Genomic DNA, 22,024 nt, shown 5'->3' with positions numbered 1-22,024 from the left:
ATAATCTCCCAGTCCTTAGTAAGATTGAGAGGCTAGAGCAGTTTTCAGTTTTCAAAGAGTCCACAGTTAATTTCAAATGTGAGTTTGGGGCTGCTTGGCAGCATTCATTGTATATTTCTTCTCAGAACCACTGATGAGGCTGTTTTTAAACATACTAGTCTTCTGACAGAAAGCACTGTACATTATATTGTTTCTTTCTTTCCAAAGTTAGCCTTCTGTCTTTGTGACAAAAATATACTTTGATTATTGCTATGAAGATGGAGGAAAAGGTCTAATACTACTTAGCCTTAAGTGTACCTGGCATTGTTCAAATGTATTTTCTGTAACAGAAACATACTTGCAATGTTTTTCTTTTCCCATTATAAATTGTAATTTCTGGAATATTGCTGCTTTAAAAAGTCTCACAGTCAGATTATATGATCTAACAATTGAATATTGTAAATACACTTGTCTTACCTCTCAATAAAAGGGTACTTTTCTATAAATTGGTGGTTGTCTTAGCTCGGGCTACTCTAACAAAATTCTGTAGACTGGGCGGCTTAAACAGACACTTGTTTCTCCCAGTTGTGGATGCTGGGAAGTCCAAAAAAAAGGCGAGGGTAGACTCGTTTATTGGTGAGGACCCTCTTTGTAGCTTTCAGACAACTGCCTTCTTGCTACATCTTCATATGGCAAAGAAAGCTTTAGTGTCTTTGTCTTAAAAGGACATCAATCCTGTCATGGGGGCAAGGGGATTCATCTTCATAATCCTAATTGCTCCCCAAAACCCCTCCTCCAAATACCCTCACATTGCTGATTAGGGCTTCAATATATGAATTTGGGGAAGATACATATTCAGTCCTTAACCATGGTCAAATGTATCTTTATAATGAAATTCAAAAAATTAATTTAGCATTGCACAGTAACTCACCTCATTTTTTTTAAATTAGCCTTATATGCAGTTTTCCTTTTTTTTTTAATAAAATGGTCATATTTTCCATTTCTAAATTGTTTAAATGTAATCATAAATAGAAATGGATTTCAGGTTAAAAAAAAAAGTGGGCAGTGAACTTAGAAATAGTGGGAAAATGTTTAAATATATTTTCTCAAAATGAAAAGAATTGGCTAACAACATTAATAATAATAATAACATAAGTATTTGTGACAGACAAAACCACTTCACTGGCTTGATTATAAATTTTGGTATGGCTAAAAATCACTAGCCATGTGTAACACTTAAAGTACCCTTATAAGTATTTGTTGAATCCAGTACTTGAACTGCAGGTCTTAACTATTGTCTGGTGAGCCAGAAGTCTTAAATCTTTTTAATAGATTTCTAACTTTGTCCTCTGTGCTGAAAGTTTCCAACCTCTACACCTCTGCTACCTGTACCCAATGGAGGAACTAGGACACAGAAGTAGGATGCCCCAAATCCAACGACTGGCACACTTCTCCACAACCTTACCTCTACTAGCTCTCTAATCAAAAGGTCACCTCTGTCATATCGCTCTTGACTCACTATAGCAAAACAGCTGGTCCATCCTTGTCCTCTCATAGAACTTTCCACTTGTTTAAAGTATTTGATTACAAGAAGAGAGATTTTCGAGATTCAAAGCCTCGAGGAGGAAGACTGTAGATGCTGACCAATGAGTGGGAAGTTTTATTTTAGAGGGCAGGCCTTCTCTGTGGCCCTGAATGACAGGTGGCCCTTTGAAGAAGTGACTTCTACTTGTGAGACAGCTGGCTGGCCTATGGGGCAGACCCAAGCGCCCTAGCATAGAACAAAGCAAAGTTAGGAGAATGAACCAATCACCTCATTCATATTCTACCCAAATCCTCTGTCATCAAAGGAGTAATTTGGATCTTTTATTATCATAACAGCCATTATCCAGGTAATGACCTGAGATAGGAGTGTTTTCTGTGTAAACACAATAATCACTAACTTTGTAAAATACAATTTAAACAATGACCATTATTGTGTAAATGGACCTGGGCACAATTCAGTCAACTGGAAGAACTGATCCAGGCAAAATGGTCTCCATTGAATATGCCTTTTAAAAAAGGTGTATCTTAATTTGTCCATTGCCCACTGCCTGGTCGTAATATCAGCAGAACAAAATTCAGTGGTTTTATCCGTCAAGAGCTTCTCTTCGCCCATCTCTAAGTTTGGACCTGTTTAAAGTCCTAAAGGATTGTGATTTAACAAAATTGTATTAGGAGGCAATGCCATTTTAGACAAATGCATTCTAGCATGTTGCTTTTGATAAGACTACAATATTGATAATATGTCAAAGCCATTCTCCTCACTTGTGCATATTATGCTGAAAATGGCAGCTTTGACGTAAAGCATCTTGTGAATTCATTAGCTAAACTTTTATAAACAAACCACATGATGCCTTTTCCTTAAAATTGTAAATTCAAAACATGGTTCTTTCGGTGATTCATTTTCCTGTCCCCCTTTCTAAAATGTTTATGTGTTTTTGGTATGGGGAGGGAGAAATAGGCATTTTGCTTGTTAGGTGACCTAGCGGTTGGGTTTCACTTAAGAGTTCGTTTGAAACAAACCCATGTATAATTTTATTTCTGTTATTGCCCTTTTTTGGAAGTTGCTATAATCCCTTGAAATTAAATCCTAAAATTCTGAAGTCTGATATTTAAAGAAATGTTAAGATTTTATCCAGTTTTGGTGTTAACCTATTAGTCCATGGTTTTTATTCTTTCCTGTCTTCTAAGATTGTGGGAAACACTACAGTAACGGCTTTGGCTCCTTCTTGCTTGACTTATGCTTTAAAGGGAGTAAATAGGGGCGCCTGGGTGGCTCAGTGGGTTAAGCCTCTGCCTTCGGCTTGGGTCATGATCTCAGGGTGCTGGGATCGAGCCCCACATCTGGCTTTCTGCCCAGCGAGGCGCCTGCTTCCCCCTCTCTCTCTGCCTCTCTGCCTGCTTATGATCTCTCTCTCTCTCTCTGTCAAATAAATAAATAAAATCTTAAAAAAAAAATAAAGGGAGTAAATATTCCACAAGTTTCTACGTACAGACAACTTTCTGTATTTCACTCTCATTTACTAACCAAACCTCATGTCTTCACAGGCTGGCAAGTCTAAATTTCAAGCACCCAAATCACAATCTCTCTTACACGAGTATTTGCAGATAGATATCATCAGCCCCTCAAACTTCAATCCCAAATCAAATTTTTCTGTTCTCTCCCCATACTCCCTAATATTTCTATGGTAACCATTCTCTCAGCCACAGAGACTCTGAAGTTCCATTTTTATCATCTACATCCTCTAAAGCCTTACTATTCAAAATGTCCTATGATCAGTGGCTTAATATCCATCAGTGTCACCCAGGAGTTTATTAGAAATGCAGAATTTCAGTGGTTTAGACGGTTAAGTTCCTACCTTAGGCTCAGGTCATGATCCCCCAGCTCTGGAAAGGAGGCTCCGAGGCAGGCTCCCTGCTTGGCTGAGAGCCTGCTCCTCCCTCTCTTTCTGCCCCTCCCACCCACTCATGCTTTCTCTCTTTCAAACAAATGAAATCTTGGGAAAAAAAGAAAAAAAAAAAGGAAAGAAATGTCGAAGTTCAGATGTCACCCTACCTGTACTAAATCAGAATCTGCATCTTTACAAGGTTCCCAGGTGATTGATATGCATCTTAATTCCTGAGGAGCGCTACTCTAACTTTTAGAGGAAAGGGATTATCTTTCTTACCTAGAATGCCTTAGCCTATGGTGGGTACTCAGGTCCTTCAGTATCTGCCTAACTGTTTCACCTGGGTATTGATATACTTTGCATCCTCTCCCTCTTGCTTTCTACACATTCCTTTTTGCAGTAACTTTCTCTTCAGCATCATCAATGTTTCCTTCTCCTGATCATCACCATCAGCATACATTTTCTGCAAATGGTTTGTTAGTTGTCATCAGGAGAAACCAACTAACCTGATTTTAGTAGGGCACTGCAGATGGTTTCCCCATCCTGCAGTCTGATATAAGCACCATAGGCAGTATTGCCCCTACAAACTCAAGCCTACCACAACCGCTGCTGCGTCAGAAAATGTCTCTCCTGAGTCCCACTTTCCTCCATCCTTGCTCCAGATTTCCCATCCAAGTGGGTCTGTCTGATTGGTGAAGACTGTGTCACATGCCAACACCCTACCTGAAAGGGAGGCTGGGAAAATGCGTGTCTGACATTTCCGCCTTGTAGAACAGAAGTCAGGCTCTGTCTCCCACCAAGATTCATAATGCCATACTTCATAATTTAAGGAATTTTAGGAATTCCCTAAAAATGAAAGGGTTCAATTGTTACTGAAAGGTCAAAAAAATAATAACATACTTGCACCACACTCAAACATTTATCTTTAAAAAAAAATTCATTTTTCCTTTCCCCCTTTCAGTGAAATGTAGTGAAGCTAACTTTAAAATGCTATCTGCACTTGTCTTTACTTCCTCATATCCTATTCACTTTCAACCCACTCCAGTGTAGCTTATGTTCTCAAAAACCATTATATTTCCAAAACCAGTGCTCACTTCTTGGTGCTCATCTACCATGACCTCTCAGGGTCGCTGAATATTCTGCTGGTTTCCACGGCCTCATGGTCTCCAGGAATTTCTCTTCTCTTTCTGATAGCTTCACTTCAACTTGCTTAGCTGGCTCTCCCTCTGCTCATCTCTGCATGTTTGTTTTCATAGCTCTGTTCCTGATTCGCTTCTTTAATTCCATTCACTCTCAAACTGTTCTCATTCAATCCCAATCCCTTTCCTGCCTTAAAATTCTTACAATTCTTAAATTTGACCATTTCTGCCTTTAGGAAAAAAGCTGTAGGCTGGTGTCCTCTTTGCTGAGCTCTGTAGAGTTTTGAATTTCCAACTGCCTACTTCACACTTCAATTTAGATCCTTAATGTATATTTTAATTTTAATATTCAATTTAATTCCTCTCTCTAAACTGGCTCATTATGAAGTCTCCCAATTTCAGTAAATGGCTTTATCATACCCAGTGTTTAAGCCAGAAACCCAAGACTCGTCCTTGATTTATTTTTCTTATACACTCATATCCCATTTAACCACAAGTTCTAAATTTTATACCTCCAACAAGAATCCCAAATTCATCTACAGATCTCAATTCCCTGCAAGTCCTTCCTAAGTCTAAGCCATCATCATCCTTTGCTTATAATCATGTTTCCATATGAACCATTTCTTCCTCTATGACCTCATTTCGAATTACTCTCCCTTATTACCCCATGACCACTCAGTTTGGCCTCATTGGTCTCCCTATTTCTCAAACAAGCCAAGCTCTTTGCCATCCCAAGATTTTGTTTTTCTTTTTTTCTCCTATTATCCTAATTCTCACTCTGATTCATCTCATGTCTGACTCTACCTGATTTTTCCAGAAACCTCTCAACTGCTACCTTCCCTAAAGTATTCCACTACTTATCACATCACCTCACTTATTTTTGCTTTATAAAGCATTTAAAACATCTTAAAATTACCTTGTCTACCTGTTGACTAGTTTACAGAAGTTCTCCCCTGACTAGAAGATAAGCTTGATCATGGCAGAGACAGTGTCTTTTTAATGCATGGCTGTGTCCCTTCAACTAGAAGGAGAAATGTCTGATACATAGTAGGGATTCAATAAATGTTTGTTAAATAATTGAATGGGTACAGAATTGAAGGAATGATGTAGAATTCCACTGAGATTCCCTAACCTTTTTATTTCTACCCAAAGATTCATGTTTAGTCAGTCATCAGCTTGACAACAAGCTACCCCAAGGCAAGTTTGCTTACTTTATTTGTTTACTTTTGATTCAACTCAGGCTTGTTAATCATTTTCTCTACTAATAATAATAAATTGGGAAGCTAGCGGGAAAGGCGAAAACAATGACACTAATATATTCCTAATATCTCCTGGCTGATGTGGTCAGTATCTAAATAAATGATGTCCACTCATCAATCATTTCTTTACTTCCTGCAAATGAATCTCCCTGGGAAAATTGTCAGATCCTCTCAATCTTGAATACTGACAAGAAGTCCCTATGGACTCCCTAACTCTAGTGAAGATCAGGAGGGGTCGTTGACACTAAGATTTAAAAGCCCCACTCTCAGAACAAGATTAGAAAACTGGTAGGTAAAGTTACAGTTATTGCAGTTTCTGGAAAGGAGCTGAACATGAAGGTAAGTGAAAGTTTTATTTACTTGAGACTTTTAAGCTGTTTATGAAAAGTTTTATAGCTTTTTAACCTATTTTACCTTTAATAAGCATTTTATAGGCCAAATGATATTTAAACAATACACCTTAAAATATCAGAATCATTTGATTTTGCTAAAAAAAGATTACTCATTTTGGGCAAAGTAATGAAAGTAACATATTTCTAAAAATTTTTTTAAAAGAATTCTTTTGTGGTTTAACTAGAAGGCAGCCTCGGTAATCCCCCTCTCCTCTAGATACTGAGTATTATTAAAACAGAGCACATGGAAAATTTAAGAAGTTTGTAATTTTCCAGGTGTCACAGAAGTAGAAGATCCCATAGGCACAGCAATTACTTTCTTTGCTCTTTTCTTATAGAGACTCGGAAGTCTGGTGGCAACAACCTTGGCTCTTTTCTTAGTGTTTTCTTTCTTGGGAAATTCCAGGAGTGCGCCACAGGTAATCAAACGCAAAAACTGGGACTCCTGGATGTTGTTTCTTTTTTGTTCCTTTCCTTCCTTACTTTCCCTTCCTTCCTTCTGTTTCTTCTCCCATTCCTTCCTCCCTCTCTTCCTTTCTTTTTTCTAACAGAGGACTGGGCTACAATGTCTTACTAACTGCTTTTCTCTTCTCCCTGGGTTGTAGGGACTCTTTGAGAGACGGAACTGGACTCCTCAATCTATGCTCTATCTGAAGGGTGCACGTATGTTCCAAATACTTTGCTTTTCCTACAGCAATAAAGGAGGAAACTTCGGGGTGCATGAATCCATGGGATAGATGTGTGGGGAGAGAATAATATCGAGTGTGTTCCCTTAAATAACCGAGGTCAGCCTGGTCTCCGTCAAAGAAAAGGGATGGGGGGTCTGGCAGGGAAGAGAAAGACTCCCTGATTATTAGAACCTTTCCATTCTGACCTGGAGGGTTGCTGGCTCTTGCCTGGGAAACGCCGCAAGGACCCTTGAACCCGACCACTGCTCAGAACCCATTCGCCGGGGCTGGCAGAGCGTGGGCAGGCGCGGGGACAGGGCGCGGCAGGGCGCGGGCAGCGCAGGGGCAGGGTGCGGGCAGGGCACGGGCAGCGCAGGGCAAGGGCAGGGTGCGGGCAGGGCACCGGCAGGGCGCCTGGTCCAGCGAGGAGCTGCAGGCGGAACGCGGGAAAGCAGGCAGTCCCTCCGGGACCCCTGCCGTGGCGCCGCCGCCCCACCCCTCCGGGCCTGCGGACTCCCGGCGCGGAGCCCAAGTTAACCCCGCTTGTTGAGCACCTGGCAGGCGCTGAGCCCCCGCGTCTCGCCTTTGCAGAGGGGCGTCGCTTCATCTCGGACCAAAGCCGGAAGAAGGACCTCTCCGACCGCCCGCCGCCGGGTGAGTGAGCGAGGGAGGAGGAGACTGGGGCGGCGACCCGTAGCAGGATCCAGCAGGCGGACACGCTCCGCCTCGCGCCCGGCTCACAGCGGCTTGGCTCGGGCAGGGACGCGACTCCGGGGCCACCCTGGGGGAGAGCCGGCCGGGCCGAGCTTAATTAAGCTGGCAGGTGCGGCGCCCCTCACTAAAGCTGAACTCGGTCTGGGCTGTTCGGACCGCCCTCTGGCCGCCGGGGGTGCAGAGGTCCCGGGGAGTTATCCGAGGACAGGACAGGCCTGGGGGTTCACCTAACAGGAGTAAAGGAGGGGGAGCGAGAACCGTGCAACTGCTCCCAAAATGTACCTCCCTGTTTATACCAAGGTGTTTAAACGGTTTCCTCTTAAATGTTTTTGTTGTTATTAAAATACTGATTTACCTGGAAACTTAAAATGTACTCCCCTATTACATTACTAGAAGGGGCTATAAAGCCGTTCAAAAGCAAAAATAGTTATGGGGCACCTGGGTGGTTCAGTGGGTTAAAGCCTCTGTCTTCCACTCAGTTCATGATCCCAGGGTCCTGGGATCAAGCTCCGCATTGGGCTCTCTCCTCAGCGGGGAGCCTGCTCCCCGCAAACCCCCCCTCCCCCGCCGCCTGCTGTTCTGCCTGCTTGTGATCTCTGTCAAATAAATAAATACAGTCTTTTAAAAAAAAGAAAAAGAAAAAAGAAATAGTAGGGACCATTAAGAATAGGGCCAGGGACTGATATGAGCCTTATGCGTGGCCAAGAATGCAGATTATTATTTCAAACAGCTTTTACGGAAGGAGAGAGGAAGTAGCCCAGGCTCCCAGGAGGACCCATTACGTCTAAATGTTTTTGCCCAGACATTCCATTTTAATCTCTGAAGGGTGAAATCATTCAGAGTTCTTTACCTTAATCCACCCTCCATTCGTGTTGTTCTCTGTAGTCTGTAGTTTAAATTCTCTTGCATACCTGTAATACACACCATAACCAATTGTAAGTAACATCTACAGGAAGTGTAAAATGTTTCAATTCCTAAAAATCAGTCTTCTGTATAAAGAGGGGGGGGCTTTGTTAAGGGATCTAAAATCTATTTCATAAAGGTTTTTCTATTTATAGCATATCAGAATAGGGGTACTTAAATGGTTATAGAATCTGTACATGCTTTTGTTTTTCCAGAAAGACGCAGCCCAAATCCCCAGCTACTAACTCTCCGAGAGGCAGCAGCTCTGCTCTTGGCTTCCTTGCAAAAACCACAAGAAGGTACAAGTCTAGGGGCTCCTTTCAGCTGCAGGACAGGGAAGCTTTGATTACTTTTGGTATTCTGTGTTGAATACAACAAAGTTGCCTTTATTCAGATTTTTAAATATAATTAACAGTTGTCCCCTGACTCCAGAAACTCAGACATGTTTATTATATAAACACTAGTACATTTCTCATTAAGGAGAGTCCCCAGGAACATAAAAACATTTCTTTGATGATGCTGGGGAATTTCATACTAATTTCATAATCCAGAGCCTACTGTAACCTTATTTCACTTAGAACCAAATGACAGAACCAAAAGAAATTGCTGAAAATGAAATATTTTTATTTGCATATATAGCAACGTTATGCGGTACATCCTAATAGATATGGGCCAGTTCTGATTCTAAGCCTGTGCAATTTCCATTATACAGCTCCGTCTGTATGAAGATTAGGTGTACTTTTCAAATAGAGACATTTTGTCCATGTCTTATTGAAATCACAAGTTGAATTAAGGCATCTTGGTAATATATAAGCCAGTGCTTTGGAGGACATAACATGGTTCAAATCCTGGTTCTGCTGCTTTACAAGCTGGATGACACTGAGTCTTAGTTTCATATTGGTAAAATGGAATAATGATACCCATGTGCAGGATTGTTATGAGACCCGACTGAAACAAGGTACATAATTTTAATTACTATTAACAATGGAGGTCATCAAAGCATAATAAACAGACCCAGAATTTTCCCTCTCAAAAATTATAATGATGCCATATTGTGACATAATTTAAATGTTTAAGTATTTTAAAAATATATAGCAAGTGGTCTGGTGGTCAAAGCACAGGTTGCTACTGGCCGAGTGCTCTGACACTTATGCTGAGGGGGAAGACATATAATCCTCAGTGCCTCGTATGGGGAGGGCCATGCAAGGAGAAGAGAGCAAAGGGTACTTTCTGGCTTCAAGCTTATAGTTTTCTTGTGAAAAAGATACCAATGAGAAGCAAATCCAAGAGACTGGCATTGGGTGTCCTCTGAATTCAGAGCAAGGCTGGGGCCCCTGTGGGGTTAGATGGGATTATGTGCACTTAGGCCTTCTAGGTACCAGCTACCGGAGCAGGCAGAGAAGAAACCAGATTAAAGGGAAGCAGGAATGAGAACGACCTTTGTAGCAAAAAGATAGGGTGAGGAGCGCTTGGGTGGCTCAGTCAGTTAAGCATCTGCCTTCAGCTTAGGTCATGATCCCGGGGTCCTGGGATTCAGCGGGGAGCCTGCTTCTTTCTCTGTCCTTCACCCCCACTTGTGCTCCCATATGTGCTCTCTCAAATAAATAAATTAATTAAATCTTAAAAAAAAATAGCGTGAGCAGTCAGTGGAATAGCAGAATGCAGGAGGAGTGGTTATGTTAGAGCTAGGACAATGATTACCTGCTATTACTACCACTACCTGGAGCTAATAGTTGTTGAGGGCTTACTGTAATGCAGGGAGCCGAGCACTGTTCTCAGCACGTCATATGCATTAATACATTTAACCCTAATGGTGACCCTGGGAGGTAAGCACATTATTATCCACTCTCCAGGTGAGGAAAGAGAGGCATAGAAAGATTAAGTAGCTTGCCCACTATTACATAACAGATATCTATTGGAACTGGGGTGAAGAACGAATGTAATTTACTCTTTGTCTGAGAATCAGGAAGATGCCTTCTGGATTGGCAGCAGAGGGATGACGTGGTGAAGGAGGATGGATCTGATCATGGCACAGGGAGTAACAATAAGAACTGTAACAGTAGCCACAATATAGAAAGGTCCGCTGTGTGTCAGATATGGATGTGAAACTTTCTAGCTCAGAAAACTGAACCTTCATGAAGTGTGTTTACTTTCCCAAGGTCACACCATTAGTGATGTTATGATGTTGGGATTTTAACTCAGGTCCATGTGACTCTGCAGCTCTCTCCAATATGCCATGCGAGCTTTCAAATGCATTGTGTCCAAGAGGAAAGACCCGTAGAAGGGAATCAGGGAGAAGCCAAAGAATATGACAGGAAACCACAGGAGTGAGGAGAGGAGGTGCTGTCAGTCATGGGAATCGATGGGGGAGCTCAAGTCCGAGGGATCCTGGAAGGAAGAATGGGTAACATAGATAGCTGTTTACTGAATGTATAAAAGGGAATCCAGAGTCCAACACATTTTGAAATGGTGATGCTGGTGATGAATGAACATTTATGCAGATATAATTAAGGTTCAGTTTGAGGTAACAGAAATGGTCTAGTGAGTAAAAGTGTGTAGGTCAGCGGTTCTCAACTATCCGCCTATCGATTGGCTCCATTGGAGTTAACTGGAGGGCTTACTCAAAATACAGTTTTCTCGGGGCACCTGGGTGGCTCAGTGGGTGAAAGCCTCTGCCTTCGGCTCAGGTCATGATCTCAGGGTCCTGGGATCGAGCCCCGCATCAGGCTCTCTGTTCAGCGGGGAGCCTGCTTCCCTTCCTCTCTCTCTGCCTGCCTCTCTGCCTACTTGTGATCTCTGTCAAATAAATAAAATCTTAAAAAAAAAAAATACAGTTTTCTCAGCCTTAGACCCAGAGATTATGATTCTGTAAAAGTTGAATGACCTCAGAATCTGTATCCTTGAGAAGTTCCCCCAAATGATTCTGATGATCAGTCCGATATGGGAACAACTGAAAATTCAGAGCCAGTTACTAAACACTGAAATCATGAAAATGGACATCTTTTCTAGGCCTCAAATAGAGCAGGAGAAAGGCACGTAATAAAGAATTTGCCTTAGAGAATACCTAAAGATGAAGGGAAAAGGAGGACCATCCTATCAGTGAAGGGACGTTCCAAGGAGAAGGCAGCAATGCAAGAGGAGAACCAGGATAACAGCATTTCCAGAAAGCAAGGGTGGAGAGTTTCAAGGAAAGAGTGATTAAAGCAGCACATGTAGCAGAATGGTTAATGAGAGAACAAAAGTCAACAGGAAAGGAAAATCGTGCTGGCTATGAGAGGTCATTGAACAGCAGTTCACAAGATTTCTGCTCAGTTCCTGCCCAGTGATATTACTTGCTACTGCCATGCCCCTCCTGAAACCTTGTTTAGAAGGAATTTGTGAAAAGAAGAAAGCAGGTACTAGCCAGCATGGCTCTCAGAGCTCTTGCAATGAAAAGGTAAGAAATGGTTGCTAATGGGTAGAAGATGCTACAGCCAAGGTGATCTTTTCTAAATTCCACATTCGGTACATTTACTATTTGTAAATGTACTATTTACTATTTACTATTGTTGAAATAGCAACTATTACTATAGTAATACTATAGTAGTATAGTATAGTAATAGTACTATTACTTTAGTACTATTTACTATTTGTTGAAATCAGTAGGAGGAGAGTGCTGGCGAAGATGGGTCGAAAGAGAAGTTTTAGATTTGGTTGCTGGGAAGAGGTATGGATCTAGAAAAAAAAAAGTGAACTAAAATGGAATGGGGAGAAGTTAATTTTAAGAGGGGAAGAAGGATTTTCATTAGCAACTTTAAGGAGGGCTCCAGAAAACCAATATTGTACTATATGTTAACTAACTCAAATTTAAATTTAAAAAAAAGAAACTTTAGGGATGCTTGGGTGGCTCAGTTGGTTAAGCGGCTGTCTTCAGCTCAGGTCATGATCCCAGAATCCTTGCTCTACAGGGAGCCCGCTTCTCCCTCTGCCTCTGCCTGCCACTCTACCTTCCTGTACTCTCTCTATCTCTCTGACAAATAAATAAATAGAATCTTAAAAAAAAAAAAAAAAAAAACTTTAGGGAAGAGTGTGTGTGATTACAGGTCCCAATTTCAAGTGTTTTTTTGGAAAATAAATGTAATTTTTTGATCATTAAAGCTTCCAGAGTAGCTTGGTTCTGATGATGAAATAAGAAAATAAAATCTACTAGTTTAAATTGAAGGAAAAGTTTTTAATTTCCATATGATATATTCATTACTGTTTTAAATACCTTTACTATTTTCATTCTAGAGTCCCTAAGCATTAGTAGGCTCTTATTTTATATAGTGAGTTTTTATTTTAGTGACCAATGTAAAAAGATACCCTTCTTATTGAGTTTTTTTTTTTTTTTTCTTTAAAGAACAGCCCATCATCTGTTGTATTCTAAAATGTGCCAGCAATTCAGGTTAAAATGTAACTCAGCCATGCAAATTATATTGTAACTAACTAAAGGAATGTGGTTTTATGTAGAGATAACCTTAGAGAAAGTTAGGAGAGGCATTCTCCTCTGGCAACTTCCTCTCCCTACCTCTGGTAGGTTTTAGCTCTTCTACTCATTTAGCTCTTCTACTGGAACCTGCTATAGCCTGACTGCTTACTCACTCTGCCCCTTAGTGATACCTCATGTATTAAAGTTTTTCAATCCCGTCCAGCTAACAAGTGTCCTTTCCTTTTGTCTCATTTCTTCCCCAGGTCTAGTCTAGCTCACCTAATAAGAGAATATAAGCAAAAGTGTTCCTGTGTCATGTTTCCCAAGTAAGATGCATTATTAACAAGAAACACAGAGGCAGTACCTTGATGCAATTGAATGGTTCTTGTGCTGGGTTTTAAAGACCTGAAGGGGCACACTTAGAGCAGGACATAAGGCCTTTTCAGATTTCTACCATGCATACCACATTATAGTTTCATTCATTCTGGAGAGTCAGATGTGAAATGTGAGTTCCCCTATGTGTCTTGAGCTGAGGAGGAAGATTTTTAAACCAAAACAATCAAAGCACACTTTGGATTCTCAGTAGCAAAGTGTAGGAGTTAACATAATTTAGGAAACTAAATGTTTATTTCTTAGGGTTCTCTACATCTTATCCTTTTCCCTTTTAAAACACAGAGAAGTGTGTTTATTTTATGTACTTTTTCTTTTTTTCTTACAGCTGGAGAAGAAAACTTTGATCAAACCAGAGTCCTAGAAGACAGTTTACTAAACTGGTGAAAGTAGACCAAGTTATATTTAAATACAGTTCCATTCTAGTTGAAAACATGAACCATGTAAATAAAGCCCTTGCACCCTTTTTACTTCAGTTGTAACGTTAGGAACATGCATAACCAATTTTATCCTTTCCAGAAGCAAAGCAATGTAGAGTTCTTAGCTGGAAACATCATGGCCTTCTTTCAGGGCTTCAGGTCCTGTGCAGGTCACCATATATCTTACTCCCATTTGTAATTATAAGACTGGAGACTCTGTAGAGTGTGTTTTCTATTTGTTACAAGTATCTGCCTTGATCTAGTGAGTCTTAATTGTTGGATTTTTCATTCCTTTACCCTTGCATTGTCCTGCACTCAGCTGCAAATCTCCCTCTCTTTTTCTACCTCCCCCCCCCCGCCCCCCAGTCTCCATGGGGGTTGAGGGGAAAAGCAAGGCTGGAGGGGAAAGAGCAGAGTGTATTCTCTTAGTTCATTTTAGAGTAAGTTGTTAAGAAGGGAAGGGGAAGGGAGGTGGGACTGGGAAGAAGCCCGTGATAAGAACACTTCACTGTAGTTGCTGAAAGGGGGGGAGGGGGGACCTGTTAGGCCAGTAGAAGGTTCCGTAGTGGGGATCTCCCCTTTGTGCTCTTTGGGGATCTCCGTGAATTCAAGGAGTTACTGAGAAATAAGCAGATGGAGACGCACTCTGCTCCTGGGTACATTGTAAAAAAGGAACAAACCAGTTTTTCAGAGGTAACTCTTGTTCCACAGCTAAACGACTCAAAGACTCTGCTTCTTGTAATTGACGAGAACTCTAGGCTTTATTTTACATTAAAACATTATATAAAGGCACCCTGATAACATCAGTACACGGTGATATGCCTCATCTGCTCCTTCTGAAAACTTTTAAATCTATCTGTAAACATACACACACACACACACACACACACATCCACAGTGAGCATAATAACCTGTTTATTTGGAGTTACAATATGATCAACATGTTAATTTTTTTGACCTAATTAGTTGAGAGTTGTTATTGATAAATGTCATAAGTGGAAAGTATTGTTAATTCTTATTGTTATCAGTATATAGCTATTATTCAGTAGCTAAAGGATATCTTTATGTGAATGGATCTGTACCGGGGAATTACAATTTCAGGGTTATGAAGTCAAGACCCTGCTTATAAGATTTGTCTGTATCTTGTATCATAATTGAATAATGAAACTATATTCAAGTAATTGTAACACTGATCTCTTCCAAAAATAAAATGCTAACATTAAAAAAAAGTGGTATCATAATAGGCACTTGTCATTTATTATGATTTAAGTGGATTTTCTAGATAGTGCATATGTCCAGTTTATTGAGATTTTACTCATCTGACATAGAGGTGTACATACTGGCTATTTAAACATTATGCTTATTCCAAGACTATTTTAAAACAACATATGAAATAATTCTACCCACAACTAAATAGAACAATATCAAGTGTTTCACACTAAAACAAAGTTTTTAAAAACTTTCTAAAAGACCAAGAACTATTAAAATAATACAGTATCATAGTAGAAGACTATTAGCATTGTATATAATATCAAGTATTATTGATAGGTGCTTGAATTCCTTGGATGTTGTTCTGCCATACAGATGTGCTGATTAGCATAGTAGTTGCAGGCCACCTGGGGGGCTCAGAGTCAGGCTCCCTGCTCAGCGGGGAGTCTGCTTCTCCACTCCCTCTGCCCCTCCTCCCACTCAATCCCCCTTCCCATGCAAATGAAAAAAAAATTGTAAAAACAACAACAACAACAAAAAAAGCATAGTAGTTGTATACAGGCCTCTATGCCCACCTGCTACAACATTCTGTCCCTCTTGGAATATCTTTGCAATTCTCTTTATTTCTATCTTTTTCAAAATTGAAATGAACAAATTGTATGCCTTATATTTTAAAAATGGGAAATACCTGCCCACAAGGCACACCAGGTACTAGAATACCTCCAGGTGGGACTGGTGGCTCCTCTGATCGCAGCTCCTGCTGCTCTTAGGCTCTTTGTGTCCAAATCCTTCCTCCCCTGTGGCTATCGCCTTCTAGCGGGGGCTCTCAATTATTTTGTTTCCCCGGGTCTCCCCAGTGGATGCCTCCTCTCCCTCCTTCCACTCCAACAGCACCATTATGATCCCAAGAGAGGAGAGAAGGCAGAGGCCCTAGACTGTTAAAATCAGCCTCCAACTGGCATTTCCCCTTTATCTGGTTATGAGAAATAAAAGTCTATATCCTATCCACCTTGAGTTACACTGTTTGCTTCAGCCACAGGAAACAGGGAAGTTGGGTATGTAACCCATTGGTCCCTTCCTACTGGACTATGAATTCCTTTAGTAGGAGTTTATTTCTACTGTGATCTGATCCTTAATACCAGCATGTGAAGCCAGCACTTGTAATGTGAATTCACAGAAGTGTATCCTCACCCTTTGGACCTCCCCACGTGCCCTCAACCAGTCCCTCTCCTGAGTCCTCTTTGTGCCCTGGGAAACTATTAGCAGACCACTTGTAACACTTTATATTCTCATCAGTACATGTAAAACCTGCTCTGTTCACCCTAACTCTTGAACATGGAAGGCAGGTGGGATAATGCATTAAAAAAAGGTCTTCTGGGGGCTGGTCAGGCACACATTAACTATTTTCTATAGTTCTTTTACTCCAACTTATGCATACATACATTCTTTAAAAACACCAATTTTTTGTACCTCTATTTCTCCCAACGAGACCATCCATTTGTGCAGCTACTGTGTATAAGGCACTGTGCTAGACACAGTCATCTATGAACCATCCTTACCTGTTGCTCCTCACATGGCTTTGTCAGTCTTGGGGAAGGAGGAAGGATTGGAGCAAGGGGATGGAGTCCAGTGGCAGCAGCTGTCTGAATGGAGGGGCGAGTGCAGGGGAGAAACGTGCCCTTCAACACCCAGTGTTTGCAAGTCCGTGAGTTTCCATCTGCTCTATCATTTGTACTCATTTCTAATCAGAGAACTGTTCTTCCGTTCAAAAAAAGCACCTGGATTTTCAAGTTTTATATTAAAAAGCTATTTTTCTGGGGCTCCTGGCTGGCTCAAAGGAGCGTGCCACTCTTGATCTCGGGGTCACGAATATGAGCCCCACGTTTGCTGTAGAGAATACTTAAATAAGTGTATATATATATATATATATATATATATATATATATATATATATTACTAAGCCATTTTACTAGGGAAACCTTGTGCTTCAATAACAGTGGACCAACCAGGTACAAACCAAGGGTATCACTTGAATACACACATTGTGTCACTTTACTAGGAATATATTTTCATGGTTATTGTAACTTTGAAACCCCTTTTTATCATGAGATCTTCCTGACACTTCTGCAAATGTGTATTTATAACATAAGACAAATACATGTCATATTTTCTGATTTCCTTGGCAGACTTTCCCAAACTGCTCTGCAGATGTTGAGTTAATTGGCATTAACAGGCATTTTTTCAAGGATTAGGTTTTAGGTAATTTATTTCTCTCCTTTCTGAACCTCTAAATGAGGTGAGTCCACAACCATCTTCCACTCTGGCCTGATTTGAGGCTTATATCCACCAATCATCTACTTTTTCTGAACAATGGGACAGGCAATAGGAGAGCTTGATTAACATCTACTACTCCTGAACCACCTCACACATGGCCACTGTTACTCTTCCCTTATTGCCATCAATAATCCAGCACTGGGCAGACTAAAAATTTTTCTTTTTTTTCAAAGATTTTATTTTTAAGTAATCTCCACATCCAATGCAGGGCTCAAACTCACAACCCTGAGATCAAGGGTCGTGTGTTCTACCAACTGAGCCAGCCAGGCATCCCAGACTAAAACTTTTTCAAAAACCTCTGCAGACTCAGGTGAACTGGTATGCCAATCAAGGTATTCATTATTATCTAAGTGTAACAATACTCAAGTTGTGGAAAGAACAATCCAAGAGGGAAGGAGGGTTTTTTGTTTTGTTTTTTTGCCTATTTAGATTTCATTATATTTAAAACATAAATATGTTAAACTACAATCATGCAACAATGTCTCTAAGCATATCATGGATGTGTTAGAGACACTGTCCTTATTATAATTAGGAAGACTCTATATTTTCTCTTTGCTAATTTTTTGAAGGACAGCTTTAAATATAATCCTTTATAAGGCACTATTTCATAGCAGGTGTTTTATACAGGTTATCTCACTTAAATGTCTAAAGAATTGTAAATAAGACATCAACAAAAGCTTAATACATTGATATGGATATTAAGTTATATATCCATATATTAGTTCATTTGGGTTTAACAATTAACAGTTATAGAAGATTGACCAAGTTTTCCAGAAAGCTTTCCTTTTAAAGAACAGAAAAATTGTTACAGTCAGATGGTATAGCGCAGATGGTAACATCTTCCCACCATTAAATTGAGAAATGATCTTGTAAATATGTGTTAATATGTATCAGGATCTCAATTTAAGATAGCTTTTTTTCTTGTGGATTTTGATTGTGTGCAAAGATAGAAACTCATCGTTCTGAATCATGTGAAACATGAACATAATCACTAAACACAGAATTATTTAAAATATGTATGTAGGGCATGTCCAGGGCTCAGATCAGAATCTTTTGCAGGAAAAATGGGAGGTTTATTTGGTAGATATGGCAGCTGTATAAATACTAAGCACAGGATTGTGGTGATGATAATTTAAAAATAAATACTAGCAAATGAAAATTCTTATTGATTAAATTAACATTTTAAAAACACTTCCAGTCTTCTTCCTTTAATGAACATTCTTCTTCGTGCCTAAATTTACTGGGGGAAGGGAGTAAGGGAAAATAACTTGGATTTTAATAAAAATTACCAAATTGCCATTCACTTAATCTTTTCCCCTTGGGAAGTGGAGAATAAATCCCTTAGTCACACTTAGAAGAAGAAAATGAAATTTGTAGCATTTTCATTTCTTTAAATAGTGACTCTTATTCTGTTCTTACTACATCAGCTCTGTTCGACAAGCATGAAATTCAGTTCTTGTATTCACCGTGTAGCTTTTTCTTCCCATGAGGAACACGGCCCAGAGAAAATGGCGACTTGATATTTAACCGATCCCTTTCAGCCTCCTCTTCCTCATTGTATCGCTCATCCTCTGCTTCGTCTTCCACATCACTGCTTTGAGGACTAGAGACCTGAGACCCTGAAGGAGAAGGTGGAACTGAGGAAGGCCTGGGGTACTTAAATCCTTCTGTCTGCCAAAGACAAAAATAAGTCACAAACATTATAATGATGTAAACACTTTGCATGTGCATTTGATACAAAACATAGTTGGATTTTTTTTTTTGTGGTCTGTTCATGGGCTCTTATTATCTTTGATTCCTTTTGATTGTGGTACCACCAAGCTTAAGAGAAATTCGTTAAATAAATAGCTTTCTTTTCTTGTGCACTGAAATGTGCCAGGTACCACATGTGTGTATGTATGTATATACATAATCTTATTTAATCTTTGTAACAACACCAATAAATGTGTTTTTCACATTTATAGAAGAAAATTGAGGGTTAGAGAGGTCAGATGACTTGCCAAAGGTCATGCAGCATATAAGTGATAGAGCACATATAAGTGATGTGTACCAGGGTTGTGATCACTCCCTAGCTTTTAATATCAACTGTCATGTTACACCACTGATACTGTCAGTCCCCATGCCACTTTGCAGGCCTGCTCAACAAAATTACAGGACAGGGGCAACTGGACATACCATGGACAGCTACCACTAGAACGAATCCTGAAGCCAGGCCACTTAGCTGATCCTGAAATTCTACCTGTTACTTTTATGTCAGTATATGAGCAAAAGTCACTAGGTTTTAATCAAATTGCCCTTCCACTTAAGATTCATGGAGATAAATCATCTGATCAATGAGTGTGAAGCACAACTATGGGTCAGGCACCATAATGCCACTGAGGAAGCAAAGAAGAAAAATGTGATTCTTGCCCTTGGAGAGAGCACATGTTTGACTGGGGAGAATAACTGTAGAAAATAGTTGCAGCACTTATCAGTCTGTATTTCAACTACTTGTGTTCATTATTATCATGTCATAGCTATACGATCATTTCAAGGTTCAGATATTGGCCCCAAAAGCAATTAAAAAAAGGTGGGGGAGCTGATTTGTTCACTTAGGACCTGGCTCAGAGTAGGAGCTCAATACTTATTAATTGAATCAGTTGAACAAGTGAATGAATATAGCTGAATTATCAAGTCCAACAAACTGCCTCTAATCAAGCTAAGCAATTAATCCTGAACAGGAAATCTGGAATTAGTATTTTGAAGGGTTTTCAAAACCTGTCACCTTCTGCATGAGGGAATTTTCCCTTGGGTTAACTTTTGAGATCTGTTTCCCTTGACATTTGGTATAGATGGAATGTAAGTTGTGTTACTAAGAAAACTGATTATGGTAAAAGGGACTCCTGATAGGCAAGTTGCATCTAAACTCAGCGATTTTGGGGAATCCCTGAATTGGATGACTCTTCTACTTGTACATATTCCTTGTGGAGGCCATGGACGCTGATCTGTGGAGATTTACATGACATCTTGGCTCCTGTGGGGCACGAAACTACTAAGCTAAGATAGATCTCATACCTAATGGTAAGGGTCTTATGTTTTTGCACCTAATCTTTTGCCTGGTTGCGGTGGGGGCGGGGGCGGGACAAAGAAGTATGGCTTTTGGACTGCTGCACAGACTGCTCTAAGGACTGATTCCACTGAAGAGAAATGTCTGATGCTGTCCTACTTCAAGCTGTGTTTCCTATCTTATATCCTTCTAGGTGAGTGTGATGACAAGTAGCCTATGCTCGTCTCATGAATATAAATGTCTAAGAGAGCTTCAGAAGACTCCTGCCGGACACTGCTGACTGGAACATAAACACTCATCTAGTCCACTGCCTCCTGGGGTTCCTGAATTCACTTGCCAAGGAGTCACCTGATATTCAAACATTTCCTTGGTTAGCGAATTCACCTGCTGTTAAAGCAGGCCAGTTCATTTTTCAGTAATTCTCAAAAGAATGTGTGTCTAACACAGCGGTTTCAAGTACTAAGGCAAGGAGAGTTTTAATATGGAAATGCTTCTCCAGTGACATGAATTAACTGACCATTGTCTCAGCCTCTAAATTAGGCTAACTCAGAATCAAGGGCTTTGACTTGATCTGATTTGTTAGTTCCTCTATTCCTTGCCTTTTTTTTTTTTAATTCCTTGCTTTAAGGCAACATTATGAAAAAATATAAAAGTTTCTGTCCTTAACTAATTCTAAATAAAAAGGTATTGGGAGGACTTACCATGCATAAGAAATTTAGCTTCCAAAATAAATACACAACACATAAAATAGTTACCGTGGGTGGTGAAGTAGGCTCCATATGGAATTTATCTGGAAAAGCTCTGCTTAATGTCAGGTACCTGGCGTGCTGATAATACTGTGATAGAAAAACCAGCTCATGGTTAAAAAAAAATTATTTATCTCAAGAACCAACTTATATAAAATCTTATTCTCCTAGTTATAAAACACATTCTTAAAGTGACAGAACCTATTCACCCTAATTTTAGGAATCAAAAAAAAAAACCTGATAGTTTATAGTTTTATTATTTTCCAAAGAATAAGTAAAAGAAATATTACAAAATTTTGAAGAGAACAGCTATACTGGTCTTACTGAAAGCTCTGAATTGAGTGTTAAGGGGACTGAAAACATTGGCTTCATTCTACAGAGAACCAGTATGACACAGGGAAAAGCTGGGCCCTGAATAAGGGGCCCTATGTTTCTTAGATAAGAAACATAGCTTCTGAGGCCTTTGGGTTGCTCAGTCAGTTGGGCCTCTGTCTTCGGCTCAGGTCATGATCCCAGAGTGCCCAGATGGAGCCCCACATTGGGCTCCCTGCTCAGCGAGTAGCCTGCTTCTCCCTCTGCCCCTCTCCTTGCTTGTGTTCTTTCTCTCTTTCTCACTCAAATAAACAAATAAAATCTTAAAAAAAAGAAACATAACTTTTAAGAGGCTTATCATTCTGTTTTCATTGTAAAATGTAGACGGTGCAGTGAATCACCCAGGGTTGTGATGAGCACTGGCATTAGTGTGTATGGGGACTCGGCAAATGGCAGCATCTATCATTTGTCAAGGAGAGCTTAGTGGCATCTAAGCAGATACATGATCTGAAGGCAAAGTCAATTTATTTTTCATTAAATCATCCAGTCCTAAGATACATGACATCTGGGTATTTACAAACCTGTTGTATAATTGAAAGGAGGTATTTCCTGTATTTGTCATTTGAAAACAATATT

At 40.1% G+C, this 22,024-nt stretch overlaps 2 protein-coding genes across 2 annotated transcripts in view; one reads left to right on the top strand and one right to left on the bottom strand.

Annotated features, from left to right (window-relative positions):
• The first annotated feature begins 5,918 nt into the window (after positions 1-5,918).
• On the top strand, positions 5,919-14,088 carry SPX (spexin hormone). Its single transcript, XM_032855310.1, has 6 exons — positions 5,919-6,147; positions 6,539-6,619; positions 6,806-6,863; positions 7,460-7,522; positions 8,701-8,784; positions 13,651-14,088. The coding sequence occupies exons 1-6, from the start codon at positions 6,142-6,144 to the stop codon at positions 13,707-13,709; spliced, it is 351 nt and encodes a 116-aa protein (XP_032711201.1). The 5' UTR covers positions 5,919-6,141; the 3' UTR covers positions 13,710-14,088.
• Positions 14,089-17,626: 3,538 nt separating this feature from the next.
• GYS2 (glycogen synthase 2) overlaps positions 17,627-22,024 on the bottom strand; it is a 49,869-nt gene continuing 45,471 nt past the window's right edge. The window contains exons 15-16 of the mRNA XM_032855309.1: positions 21,086-21,166; positions 17,627-18,955 (exon numbers count right to left, since the gene is read on the bottom strand). Coding sequence (XP_032711200.1) covers positions 18,734-18,955; positions 21,086-21,166 — 303 coding nt within the window. The 3' untranslated portion in view covers positions 17,627-18,733. The remainder of the gene's footprint in view (positions 18,956-21,085; positions 21,167-22,024) is intronic.

The sequence above is a fragment of the Lontra canadensis genome, unplaced genomic scaffold (assembly GCF_010015895.1).
Source record: "Lontra canadensis isolate GAN:19392208 unplaced genomic scaffold, GSC_riverotter_1.0 scaffold9, whole genome shotgun sequence".
NCBI classification, from domain to species: domain Eukaryota; kingdom Metazoa; phylum Chordata; class Mammalia; order Carnivora; family Mustelidae; genus Lontra; species Lontra canadensis.
The sequence above is the reverse complement of the archived record's forward strand: the minus strand, read 5'-3'. Positions and strand labels throughout refer to the sequence as shown.

Excerpts from the sequence above, each read along its gene's own strand:
- SPX (XM_032855310.1), top strand. Across the intron at positions 7,523-8,700 it reads CTCCGACCGCCCGCCGCCGG|AAAGACGCAGCCCAAATCCC; the intron begins GTGAGTGAGCGA and ends TTGTTTTTCCAG. Across the intron at positions 8,785-13,650 it reads CTTGCAAAAACCACAAGAAG|CTGGAGAAGAAAACTTTGAT; the intron begins GTACAAGTCTAG and ends TTTTTCTTACAG.